This window comes from Triturus cristatus, chromosome 1_1, assembly GCF_964204655.1.
Source record: "Triturus cristatus chromosome 1_1, aTriCri1.1, whole genome shotgun sequence".
Lineage (NCBI taxonomy): Eukaryota > Metazoa > Chordata > Amphibia > Caudata > Salamandridae > Triturus > Triturus cristatus.
The window spans coordinates 104,752,227-104,766,095 of NC_140579.1; the positions used below are offsets into that span (position 1 = coordinate 104,752,227).

A 13,869-nucleotide genomic window follows, 5' to 3' on the forward strand; every position below is an offset into this window, starting at 1 on the left:
ACCATCGTCGGATGAAGTTTCTGACCAATAGTTAAACCTGCTAGATATAGATCTTGATTGTATTTTTTAATTTTTTTTTTTTTTTTTGCTTTGGCAAGGAGGAAGATATGTTATACTTGGTGTGTTTGTTCACTCTGCTTTAGCTATGTTGCCAGTGTTCCATTCTAGTCTAAGAATGTTCTATAGCTCCTAGTAACTGTGCTGTGGATTCAGTTGAGCTGGAGTTGCTGTGGGAGTTGGTGGTTACCTTCTCTCCTCTGTGTAGCCTTAATAAACCTGTTAATCACAATCCTGACTGCTTGATTACTACAAAGTACCCTAGAGCTTCTGATGTAGCCAGCTTTTGCTGTGTCTGTAGAATGTGCCCACGTCACAAACTTCCAACGTGTTGTGGCAGGGCTGTCTGACTCCTAGCACCAATGAGATGAAGTGGGCAAAAAGTGCATACGGTCTGGACCCATGCGTCTAGCACGGTTAGCTGCCTGTACATGTTGGTACAGGGCTCAGTATGTAGTAATTTCTTACAAGGATTCCACTTCTGGTGGAGAGCAGTGTTTGAATTTTAAGTCTAGGCTCGATTTATATTTTTTTTGGAACACTAGTACTTGGCAGCCAAGTTGATTAATGTGCTCTAAAAATTATTCATGGTAGATGAGGATAAGTACCAAATGTCGTTTGTGGAACATACAGCAGCTTTTCTTCAGTTTAAGTAGCAATGAAATGGTCCATTTGAAAGTAATGGGATATAGTGCAAAAAGTCAATTATGTCCCCTGCCTTTAAGCTATAGTGCTACAATGCAATGTGTAAAGATTTGCATTGAAATCTATTGAATGTGATTTGACTTGACCTCCAATGACACTAGAAAGCAGGTTCATAAGTACCTGGGTGTCAGTGCATAGATCTTCATTGTGCATATGAGATTCTCAATGTGTGCAACACATCTGTCTTCCCTTCCTCTACCCAGGCTTACAAAGAACAGGTGCTGGAGCCCATGATGAATGGTACCGACAAGAGCCCGCCTCTTATTCAGGACTACAGAGAGTATCACACGGACACCACTGTGCGCTTCGTGATTACTATGACCGAGCAGAAGTTGGCTGAGGCAGAGGCTGCTGGGCTGCACAAGGTTTTCAAGCTACAAAGCCCGCTTACGTGTAACTCCATGGTACGCTTCAGCTATGCAAATGTCACTTATGTTGTGAATCTGCACAATTAACTGAATGGGTTGTAGATTTGATTCCTGAAGCATGTTTTTCTTTTTGATAAAAATTTCCTTTATTTTGAGCTGAAAACCTTCCCTTGGTCGAGCTAGTTATTTATTTTTATAAAAACCTAGGCTGTTTAAAGTGCAGCAGGAGTCTGTCACGAGTGCTACCTTTAATGGTGACCGAGTATTCAACACATTGCTTGGGTGCAACATAGAGGTTGTTATGCTTGAGAAATTAGTCAAAGTTTTTAGATTTTTTTTTTATAACCTAGGTGAAAGCTATGAGAACTGCATTTATTCATTATGTGGATGTGTGATGGGTTGGTACTGTCCACAAAATACTGAGTCGTCTTGTGGCACTTTGGCATTGCTTCAACAAGACGTCCTTCTTCGCAGGTGCTTTTTGACCATGTTGGCTGCCTTAAAAAATATGAAAGCGTGATGGAAATTCTGAAGGAGTTTTTTGAACTGCGACTGCAGTACTATGGACTTAGGAAAGAGTGGCAGGTGGGAATGCTGACAGCAGAGGCGTCCAGGCTCACCAACCAGGCTCGCTTTATTCTGGAGAAAATAGAGGGCAAGATCATGATTGGTAAGCAAAAAGAAAGGTAGACTACATTTTTCAAACCCTTTGTCTCGAGTAGGATTGTAGTGTGAAAGTTTAATTTCTTATGCTCTGTATTACATTTTAGTCTCTGCTGATTTGTTTTGAAATTGTCCCTGTAAACATAAAACCTTGTGTCCAACACTGTCTGGCACTGGGTGCTACAAAACCAAACTGCGCCAGCAGAAGATCTAGAAATAACCTGTAGAAATGTCCTTCTTTGAGGCTGGTTACATTTAGTTCATACCGGAGGACTAGTGTTATTCAGTATAGGACAGTCCTCACCACTGACACACTGGACTGAAGAGGATTATAGTAAAGATTAACGGATATACAGACATATCTTACTCTGAAGTGATGTGGGGTTTCTTGGCACTTTTACAAGATGAGTGTGAATCAAGCTATTGGTCTTGTAATTTTTAGACTTGATATAGCTGTGCAGTCTATTGCCTATTTTGCTAGTAGACTTTAACTGTATTCGGACTTTTAGCTGGTAAGCCTTTTATAACCATGCCGACTGGATTATTTTTTATTTCTTGCAGAAAATAAACCAAAGAGAGAGCTTATCCAGTTGCTGGTGGACCGAGGTTATGATTCTGATCCAGTGAAGACATGGAAACAAGCTCAAGAAAAGGTATGATGGTCTGTGGCTGAGACAAAATAGATATCACACAGCGGAGTTGAATTCAAAACTCAAGCGGAGGAAAAGACAAAGCAGAGGACTCCGCTCTCCCATTGCTAAATCCCTGTCGTATGTCTCAGTTGTGCTAAGGAGTGGGATCAAAATTGTCCAATGGTCCTGGTTGTATGTGATGCCTGTTATGCACCCCTTATACCTTATATCCTGGCCACTTCACTTAATTTTCTGTTTTGTATGCACATATCAGCCATCATAGATTGGTCCTGATGCGTATCATTAGACTCTTCAAAAGCTGAACTTTGGCCCTGTGACGTTCCTCCACCACTATTTTCTCGATCCTTCAATGGAGGCCTGAAGTATTTCCACACGTGGTTAACGTGTGGTCCACAAAGCAGTTTGATCATGTGAATTATTTCTTGCCTAGACACCTTTTCAAGTCTCTCTCTAATATGCATCAGTCACTCTAATCAGCTGAAAATGGTGCATTAAACATATTGCATTGCACTTGCCTACAGGAAGAGGCTGGTGAAATGATTGAGGAGGAAGAAGCGGAAAATGCAGCCCCCACTTCTGGGCCAGATTTCAATTACCTGCTGAACATGCCGATGTGGTACCTGACCAAGGAGAAGAAAGATGAGCTCTGCAAACAGAGGGACACAAAGGTGAGCTGTAGTTGTAGTCTGTTCTGTGTAAACAACAAGCTATCCCAATTTAAAGAGGATGTAGCCTTATGGATAGAGCGGTCGACCTCGAAGCTGGGAAACTGGGTTCCAGCCACTGCACCGATGCTCAACATCCAGTGATTCTGGGCAAATCGCTTAATCTCTCACTGCCTAACAAAAATGAATGTGTCCTTCTGTAAAGAAACTGGTGCTCATGTAAAGCGCTCTGATACCTGATGGCTTCGGGTCTACTTTGCGCTATATAAAACAAACAAAAAATAAAAACATAGGGGTTCAGTGTAATTGAGAGTTTGACATAACATGCATGCTTGTTCTTTAACCCTAGCTTCCATTCTTGTACCCACTGCCATCCTCAACTGATCTTCTGTCCACCAAAATAACTTGTGTGATTGAGTGGTAGAATTCAGTGTAATATTCAACATGCTCCTTGACCAATCCTTGCCTGCAAACCTGTAACAAACATCCAATCCAATCTGACAGACTTCTAACTGCTTATTCCTTACCTTAGAATTGAGCCCAGGCGTCAGACTGGATAGCAATTTTTTTTTGTGAGCTGTACCTCTGTGCTTCAGCAGGTGGTATAATTTGGCTGTGCATGGCTTCATCCGCGCTGGAAGTGACATGCGCAGTGCCTATATAGATACCGGTGGAGAATTTATGCTCAATGGTTAGAGCGGCAGACCCTGATGCAGAGTTCTGGCCCGGGACCAGAGTTAAATCCCCCGCCTCGGCGGGTCTTGGATTCAATTTCCTCGGACCTGATAATTCTCCTCGGTGCCTATTCTAATCATGGGTCCCACGCTGCAACTCTGGGCAATAGCTTGCTTAATCTCCACAACGGCCCCAGCAGCGCTGGGATGCCTGGCTTCACCATGGGGGTGCCCAGGAGTGGACATTTCACAGGGAATGGCCAGGAAGGGTTCCACAGCGGTATGAGTGAAAGCGCCAGGATACCCATGTTGGGGGTGGCAGTGCGCTATACAAGTACATACACATTTACATTTACCGGCCTTTCCACACCAGTTTGTGCAGATCTGGAGAGAGCTACCCCAGACATTTTTTCTGATCTTTTTCGACTTTTTGTCCGCTTTTTTAGATTTCCTTCTGCGGGCGTGGCAGGGATGCCAACTATGAAAACTGGGTTCAAGCCCTGCGGTACCAGTCACTGACCGATGTCTTTGTCTCTGATGCCTTGAGTGCGACCACAATGCAAAGACCTGCATAGAAAAGCTGCATCAAGGACCCCAAGGCCTTGAAGGAATGGTACGTCCAGCTCCTTGCCGCTTGACATGAAACACTGCGACTGTCTTGATCCTGGTCGAGAGGAAGGTCCCGGGATTAGCTTCGGGCCATCGATCTTCACTGCAGTCAGTCGTCTGGGCGTGTGGCTATGTACCACGAAGAGGTCTTTGACTTCAACGCGTCCGTTGAAGTCATCCGACAAGAGGTGGGAGCATTGTCATACGCGGCCTGACTGCACAGTAGAGCCTGGCCCGGACTAACGCCGGTCTCAATGTAAATGCTCTTGGCAGCGCTGTCTCCATCCTTCCCTCCAGCACAGAGACGGCGGGTCATCTAACGCTGACTCCAGTGCCAGCTGGAGCCATACCCTCCAGGATGGAGCCTGAGCCCTATCTTCCTAGGCTAGGACTTTGGGAAGTTTAGGTGGGGCCACTGGACTTTGAAGTATACCAGCCCCTAGATCCCAACATAGACTGGTGTGATTAATTGATGGCCGCCAGTGGACTTGACACCAGCCCAGATACTGGCGTGGGTTCTCCTCCTACTATGACTATGGGGAAGGGAGCCTCTTTTTGCTATAGTGGTGAGAAGGCCGCCACAGCTCATAGATCTTAGCCTGCCCTCAGTGGCATTTAAGACTAACGGCTTGACATAGATTCTTACGCTGGGAGTTTACCCCTCAGAACCACTTCTCAAATTTGATGAAGCCCTTAACGGACGTCCTGCTCTGGGCATGATCCAAGCCCTGCACGTGGACTCCTGTGGACAGGACAATGTCCTACCGCCATTGTCACTCCTGGGGACCCCAATTTTATCACTCAACACTATACCCTCGAGACCTTGGTGGTCCAAGCCTCTACATATATAAATCCTGGCGCATTCCCTACCACCCCACAGGATAGAGACTCTAAGAGGATGGACACCTTGGGCAAGAAAATGGTTTTATTCTGCCAATCTGAAAGAGACCGGTTAGTGATAGATTCCTTACCTTGAATATCCCCAGGCGTCAGACTGGATCTGGAAAGTTTTCGTCAGCAGTACTCCTGCGTGTCGGTAGGCGGCGTCGTACAGCTCCGCGTACGTCGTTGGCGGCGTAGTTGCCGAAATGACGTCGCTGGAGCTACTTAGCCACGCCCACGCACTGATGTCAGTTCTTTCTCTTTCTGTGCCAGCAAGCGCAGATCCGGTGAGAGCGGTACCCCCTGTCATTTTTTGACTGAGTTTTTTGGGACTTTAGTCTTTTTTTTTCTTTTCTTTTCTTTTAATACTCACACTCCAGGTGCATAGGGATGCCCAGTTTCAAGTCTTGCGTGGCCTGTCCCCACACGATGTCGGTGATAAATCCGCACCGCGAGTGTCTACTGCCTGGGGCGCGACCACGACTCAGTCGTGCTCCCACTGCCGGGCCATGGCTCCGAAAACTTTGCGGGAGTGGTTCTGAAAGTGGCTAGAGGCCCGGGAGTCGGCTCCGCGCCGTTCCCGGTCCCGTGGGAGGTCGAGGGACCGGCCGCAGAGCCATCACCACCATTACAAGTCTTCGTGCACGGAGTCAGGTAAGGCGAAGCACAAGAAGTCGAAGCGCTGTTAGAAATGGGGGTCTCTAGTTGGCAATGGCTGGCCACTGTCCAAGTGGGGACCCTTCTTCCTAAGTCAGAGTAAGCAGACTACACTCTTTGATAACCCCTGCTCAACCCTGTGGTAACGTAGCACGATCAACTAGGCTTATCTCAGAGGCAGTGTGTGAAGCATTTGACGATACACAGTGAAGAACACTACAAAGGGACACCACTCAAGTAGTTATAAAAAAGAAGTATCTTTATATATAGACTTTACACAAGACCAATCACAGTAAAAATCCACAATACTAGAAAATAGGGTTACTCTTTAAATGCTGCAAAAATAGTTCAAGGTGTGCAAAGAGGAGTTCAGTTCAAGGCAGTGGTCTCTGCGACCCTTTTACTCACAAGATACTTGGATTCTGTAGCAAAGCAACAAACATGTCGCTAAGGAGTTGTAGCGATGATCTTCCTTGCGCTAACCAGCGATGCGTTGAATCATTGCCGCAAGGGAGGATGATGCGCTGGTTTTTGGGCAGGACAAAGCGACAAACTTCTGCACGCTAAGTCGGCGATGCGATAAAATCCTTGCCGCGAAGGGAGGATGATGCGCCGAGCCTGTTGCGTGTGCGATCTTGTTGCGAGGGAGCGACGATCCTGATGCGATGAAAATGGCGAAAGCTCTACGATGTCGTGAAACGATGAACTCTATGCAATTATCTTTGGTTAGCGAGCGTTTTGAGGCCCGCAAACATATAATGCGATGATCTTCGGGTTAGCGAGCGTTTTCAGGCCCGCCGACAGGTGATGCGATGATCTCCGGTAGCGAGCACTCGGCGGCAGCAGAGCGACTATTTTTCTTACGCTCTCCAGCTGCAGCGGCTCGCTAACGGGCGTTAGCGACGATTTTCAGCACTCTCTTCTCACAGTAGAACTAGAGGCCCTGGAACTCAGAGGCCTCACCTGCAGATAGAAATCCTCGCTGGGAGGAAACGGGAGGCTGGTGGTGGAGTCTCATGTGCCTGAGACTCCTGCAGGAGGCTAGCTCTCTTCTAGCCCTTGGGTGATTGCTGTAGCAAAAATACGTTCCTTCAAAGTCCTTTTCCTCTTCTTCCAAGTCCAGTAGTAACCACTGCAGGCCAGTCCAAGAAACAGCACACAAGCACAGTCCTTCTCCTGCAGATTCCTTCAGTTACACGGACAGAGGTTCTTCTTGTTGTCCAGGAGCAATACAAATTGTAGGGGTTTGGGCACAGATATTTATATCCCAAAAGTCTTTGTTCTAAAGAGTCACATGTCACTGAACCCAGCCAGAACCAGTTCTGCCCAGCCCTGGAGCACTTTGTTTACCAGGCTGCATCCTTCCTTTCAGAAGTAGGGGGTCTGCCATCAGACGCACAGTGGGAGGTGGAGCCAGCATTTACCTTGCCAGGCACAGCCTTATTCAGGTCCAGGAGCTACCCCTCCCCATACTCCAATGCAGATCTCTATTCAACCCAGGCCTGACTCAGCCTGCCCTGTCCCTCCAAAACCAGACAGCCAATACACATAACAGCAGAGCACACTGGAAGGCTTAGGCAAGAAAATACCTACTTTCTAAAAGTGGTATTTTCAAATACAAAATATAAAAATAAACTTCACTAAAAGATGTGTTTTTAATATTCTGAGCTCAGGCATACTAAATTCGTTTTTCTACCATGTTCTGTGGGTCAGTTAGGACTATAGAATGTAATAGCCAAACCTCCCATTCTGGCCTATGAAGAGCAGGTAGCCTTACAGTAATGAAAAACGAAATTGGGTGTAATTCACTACCAGGACATGCTACACACATCAGAGCATGTCCTACCTTACACGTACAATGCACCCTACCAGAGGGATGGCTTACATGATGCCAAGGGAAGGTTCAGGGGCTGGGAAGTGGGTGCACTTCACAGCCAAGATGGCAGTTCTGGACTGCACAGACACTGCAGTGGCAGGTCTGAGACACACTTTACAAGCTGCTTCTGTGGGTGGCGCAAACCAGCGCTGCAGGCCCACCAGCAGCATTTGGTTTACCAGCCCTGGGCGCACACAGGCCACACTACTAGGGACTAACAGGTAAACCAAATAAGTCAATCATGGATATACCAATTCACATGTCATTTTTACACAGGGAGCATTCGCTCTGTGGCACTTTATGGCAGTGGCACAGCGCCCAGAGCCTCTATTACCAGTAAAAACAGAGGAGACACAGCGAAAAATGGCAGGGAGACTCGCGCCAATGGTGCCAGGTCTAACACGCGCCATCGCTCTTCACCTAGCCGGTCACACGGCTGAGGGTGCAGGTGGCACTGATCCTGCGGCTCCGGCGGAGCCTCCGCAGTTGGCGATGGCCTACTTGCCCTTTCCGGGTCCATCGGCGACTCCAGCCCAGCTGCAGGAGTTCCTGTCAGCCATGGCACGTGTCTTTGTACCGACCGGCCGGCCCCGACGTAGTCGACTACTTCGGTCTCTACGCCGAGAGACCCCGATGGATCCACGCATGGATCCATGTTGGTTGGCCCAGTATGACCTCCACCGACTGTGCCGCCACAGGCGTCTGCCGTGGCGTTGGCAGACGCCGTCCCTGGCCGCCTCCCTGACATGGAGACGGTGCCGGAAGGGTGTCGACCAACGCATATTCCGACACCGTTTGGGAATTTCTATCACTTTCTTCAACCACCTCCTTATGTTCCACCTGTTCGGCAGGCTGTGGACGATGGGGAGGGCTGGGAGGGGTCTGAGGACCCTCTCGCAGCACAATGAAAGTTAGACCCCGACTGGGATGAGGATCTGGGGGATGCAGGTGACAGGATTATACTCCTGAACCTGGCTCTGTCTCTCCTTCTACCGTGGCTACGGAGGAGGATGGTTCCTACTCCATGGTGTTGCGTATGGCGGCCTAGGCTATCCACCTCGAGCTTCCTACTATGGCAGTCAGGACTAACCTCCTCACAAAAGTGCTTCGGCCGGCGTAGTCTTCTACGGAGCCGCTGCTGCCCTTTAATGATGCACTCTCGGACGTTCTTTTGAGCACCTGGTCCAAGCCCAACACAGGGGCTCTTGTGGATAAGAACGTGGCCTGATGCCATCGCCCAGCCCTGAGCTACCCCGTTTTCCTCTCTGAACACCCTACCCCTGAGAGCTTGGTTGTCCAGGCCTCTGCGTCTCCGAGCGCTTTCCCTTCCGCACCACCAGACAGGGAATCCAAGAAACTGGAGCAGTTTGGGAAGATTTTTTTCATCGCCAGTTCAGGACTGCGGGCTGCGAACACTGCATGTCTCTTGGGCCGTTATTCCCACTCTGTGTGGGATACGGTTGCGCAAGTACTACCTCAGTGTCCGGTGGAGGCTCGGACAGTAACTCTTCCCAGTCTATTGCTGAGGGGAGAGACGCAGCCAAGTTCACGATCTGTTGTGGCCTTGACACTGCTGACTTGCTGGACAGAGCGATTTCCACGACAGAGGTGCTATGTCACCACGCCTGGTAGAGAACAACTGGCTTTTCAGGGGATGTCCTGAACACCTTGATGGACATGCCCTTTGATGGCACTCGCCTGTTTGGCGATAAGGCGGATTGAGCGTTGGAGCGTTTTAAGGACTTGCGGGCTGCAGCCAAGTCTTTAGGCCTTTCGGCCACACGCACTCCTTTAGCTTCTGCTTTTCGCTCCTTTCGTGGTAAAGGAAGGGACGCCCAAGCACGTTCGTTTCAGAGCCACAGGCCTGCGCAGCAACAGTCTCAGCGCAGCTGCAGACGTGGGACCCATAGATGAGGGTCTCGGGGCCAGCGTGCAGGTCAGTCCACCACCTTCCCTGCTGCCCCTGCCTCCAAACCTTCCTAGTCCGGTGTTTCAGGCCCACCAGACGCCAGTGGGTGGCAGGATTCGCCATCACCCCCACCACTGGTGCACCATCACATCTGACAGGCGGGTTCTGCAAATTGTCCGAAGGGATTACTCCCTCCCCTTTGAGATGAGCACCCTCCCCCCAGCCATGCCACCTCAGTATCACCGCATGTCGGGGATCACTTGGCACTTCTCCAGCAGGAAGTTACAGCCCTCTTGGCCAAGGAGGCCATCAAGCGCGTTCCCATGCCAGAAGTAGGTCGTGGTTGTTACTTCCACTGCTTCTTGGTTCCAAAGATGGACAAAGGCCTGCGTCCCATCTGAGACCTTCGGAAAGTCAAGCAAAAGTGCAAGACTGGATGGTAGCGTTTGACCTGCAGGACACGTATTTTCATATCCCCATCCTGCCGGCCCACCGGCATTGCCTGCGATTCACGGTAGGGTAGGAGCATTGTCAGTTCACCTTGCTCCCCTTTGGCCTTACCAGCGCCCCTCAGGTGTTCACCAAAGTGATGGCGGTGGTCGCAGCTCATCTGCGCAGATCAGGGGGTTCAGTCTTCCCCGATCTCAACGACTGGTTTTTGAAGGCGGGCTTGCCCCAAACAGTCCTCTCCCACCTCCAGACTACGGCCGACCTCCTGCATTTGCTGGGGTTCTCCATCAATGTGCCAAAGTCGCACCTGATTCCCTCTAAGAAGCTCCTCTTCATCAGAGCGGTTCTGGACACGGCGCAGTTTCGGGTTTATCCTCCCGAACAGCGAGTCTGGGACATTCAGGCTATGATTCCGATCTTTCAGCCCTTGTCCTGGGTTTTGGTCAGGATGACCTTGAGGCTGCTGGGCCTCATGGCCTCCTGCATCCTGCTCACCAACCATGCCAGATGGCATATGCAGGCTCTGCAGATGGGACCTGAAGTTCCAGTGGGCGCAGCATCAGGGGAACCTGTCAGACTACGTCCAAATCTCGGAGGGCACTGCACAACAATTGCAGTGGTGGCTCACGAATCAGCATTGGGTCGGCGGCAGATCCCTCTCCCTTCCCCAGCCAGATCACACTGTGGTGACTGATGCGTCCCTCCTGGGATGGGGTGGCCACATGGGAGAGGCGGATGTGAGAAAGTGGTTCTGTATATACTGTTCCCCAAATAGGTACAGTGTGTACAGAGTCCACAGTCCCCAGAGGTTTGGCAGAGGCTAAAGTTAGATATAACCTTACTCTCTAAAGTGGTAGCTTGGTCGAGCAGTAAAGCAGTATCAGAGGACCGTGTAAAGCATTTGTTGTACACACTCAGTCAGCAAATGGTCTCACACACTCAAGAACTGAACTCTAGGCCAATGGTTTATATAACAAATATATGTCTGTTTTTATTTTAGAACCAACAATAGGTATTAAAATATACTTTCTCAGAATGAGATGCTTTAGGTAAATACTTTTGCAATATGCAATTTATTTGTAAATACTGGTTACAGGTTGTTGCAATAGGCAGCACAATTTCAAACACAATAATGCATTGAGCTCAATGGAAATTTTAAGTTATTTGCAATAGATTACATTCAGGATTACTTTTGTAACTCCAGGACTGGATCCTAGATTCAGTCCTGGGACAGTTCTTTGAAACAAGTGATAAAAGTCGACTTAGTTATTGTTGTGATTTTTAGGAAATATTTAGATATTTTATAAGTTGACACTTAGAAGAAATTTCATAGAGAAACAGTCCATTCAAGTTGCAGGTAAAGTAGGTTCTCGTTACTCTTGTAATCCAGTACTGGGCTCCTAGACTCAGTACTGGGATCTCTATCTAAAACCGGTAAGTAATTGCGTTTTCACAGCACGATTTTTAAAGAATATTTAAAATTTGCAAAAATCCACACTTAGAAGAAATTTCACAGAAAAACAGTCAATGGTTTCCTATGGAAGAAAATTGGGTTACTGGTAAGTACGGTTGTGAATATTTTTCAGAGTCAGTGCTGGGCACCAAGATCCCGCACTGGGATCTCTCCTAAAAGCAGGTGAGTATTTTCACATATGGAAACCTTTCTAGTTAACATGGTCTATAAAGTAAGTCGGAATTGAAACCAACTCCAGACTGTGATAACCACCAATGTGTATTAGCAAAAGAATTTAAGTTGTCTAAAACGTGCTGACAGTTCACAATGTTATTAACGAGAAAAAGTGTGGAAAAAATGCTCAAGAACACCAGTGTGACTAAGATGCAAAGAAAAAGTCGAAAAAGACGTCCGCTCGACTGTGCTCGTTTATAATGGACAGATATGAAACTGGTAAAAAGTGAGAATAAATCTTTAAAGGCAATGTACATAAATGAGTAGAGGTGGACTCACCTCTGGTACGAATGGGCAGTTAGGTTTAAATCGGGTGGTGAAACCCACGTAAGCTAAAAACGCACAATGTAAAATGTATACATGAATAAGATTTCAAGATACTGTTGTGACTAATCAACAGGTCAATTTGTAATTTAGTCATTTTCGTTCACAGGTTTCCCATGAAGAAGGGACGTACCAGTCCTGAAATGCCTCAGGCTTTTTTCACAAGATGTTCAAGTTTCAGTTTTTTACGCAATGATTATATTGTGATGACATGTTGATTTAGCCAAAATATGTACAGTGACATAAAGAAGTTTTTATGTTGGCTTTTGATAAAAAGTTTTTCAGTAGGTTTAATAAAACCTATGTTCAATTGAATATAAATAATCCAAGTTTATTCCAAACCTCTTTTTGGTTTAATTTGCCTAACATTGGGTTTCAAAATTAGTTTTTACATTACTAGGGTTCTTTAGCAACCCACAGTATTGTGCACAGTGACACTATCCTCTCGGTTAGTTTTTTCCCTGTGAATTCCCGAATGCTTGAACAGATAGCAAGCATAGCACTGTAGCACCTTAACCAAAGCTTTTAAATATCTGCAGATTAGATAAATAGGAGTGCACTTCCCTCTTTCCACTTACACAGGGATGTGTGCCATGTCGACTCTTTGTTTTGTCTTGTACCCAGACACTCAGCCTGCAAGGGCAGTGTGTGTTAGGGTACAGGGCCTCTAAGGGTGGCACAATGAGTGCTGCAGCCCTTAGAGGCCTTCCCTGGTCACAAGGCCCTGGGTACCTAGGGTACCATTTACCGGGGGCTGACATGTGGCCAAGGTTTGCCAATTTTGGGTTTGAGGTTTTTAGGGAAGGAGCATAGGCCCTGGTCCCCTGATTGGCTGGAGTCCAGGGCACACTCAAAGTACATTCAGCAATTCAGCAAAAAGTGGGGGCATACCATGCAAGAAAGATGGCACTTTCTCACAGCGGAGATCAGAGACCCTGCTCCATATCAATCTTCTGGAGCTTCGGGCGATCCTTCTTGCACTGAAGGCATTCCTTCCCTCTGTCAAGGGGAGGGTAGTGCAGGTGTTCACCGACCATACCACTGCCATGTGGTATTGCAATAAACAAGGCGGGGTGGGGTCGTGGACCTTATGTCAGGAGGCTCTGCGCCTCTGGACATGGCTGGAACATCAAGGCATTTCCTTGACTGTTCAACACCTGGCAGGTTCTTTGAACGCCAGGGCGGATGAACTCAGCTGCTGGTGCCTGATGGATCACGAATGGAGTCTTCACTCTGAGGTGGCGCAAGGTCTCCTTCAACAGTGGGGAGAGCCTTGGTTAGATCTATTCACCACCGAATAGAACGCTCAATGTCATCACTTCTGCGCATTGGAGTTTCCAAGGCAGCACTCGCTCGGAGACGCTTTTCGTCACGAGTGGAGCGGCGGTCTATTGTATGCCTTTCCGCCTATACCACTTCTACCCAGAGTGCTGAAGATCAGGTGCGACCGGGCCCAAGTCATTCTTGTGGCCCCTGACTGGGCTCGAAGAGTTTGGTATCCCGAGCTACTCAGTATGAGCATGGATCCCCTGATCCGACTGCCTCTTCGGGAGGATCTTCTGTCACAACAGGGAACGGTCCTCCACTGAACCTGTCCAGCCTTCTCCATGCGTGGAGATTGAGCGGCGGCAGTTGATGCCATTTGACTTGCCTCCTGAAGTCTGTGATGTCATTCTGGCAGCCAGGCGTC

General features: G+C 48.1%; 1 protein-coding gene across 2 annotated transcripts in view; it reads left to right on the forward strand.

The window, feature by feature from the left end:
- LOC146869650 (DNA topoisomerase 2-alpha-like) overlaps positions 1 to 13,869 on the forward strand; it is a 163,499-nt gene that overhangs the window by 93,294 nt on the left and 56,336 nt on the right. For both annotated transcript variants that reach the window (XM_085609488.1, XM_085609504.1), the window contains 4 exons: positions 966 to 1,166; positions 1,605 to 1,800; positions 2,355 to 2,446; positions 2,968 to 3,114. In XM_085609488.1, the coding sequence (XP_085465614.1) occupies positions 966 to 1,166; positions 1,605 to 1,800; positions 2,355 to 2,446; positions 2,968 to 3,114 (636 nt within the window). The remainder of the gene's footprint in view (positions 1 to 965; positions 1,167 to 1,604; positions 1,801 to 2,354; positions 2,447 to 2,967; positions 3,115 to 13,869) is intronic.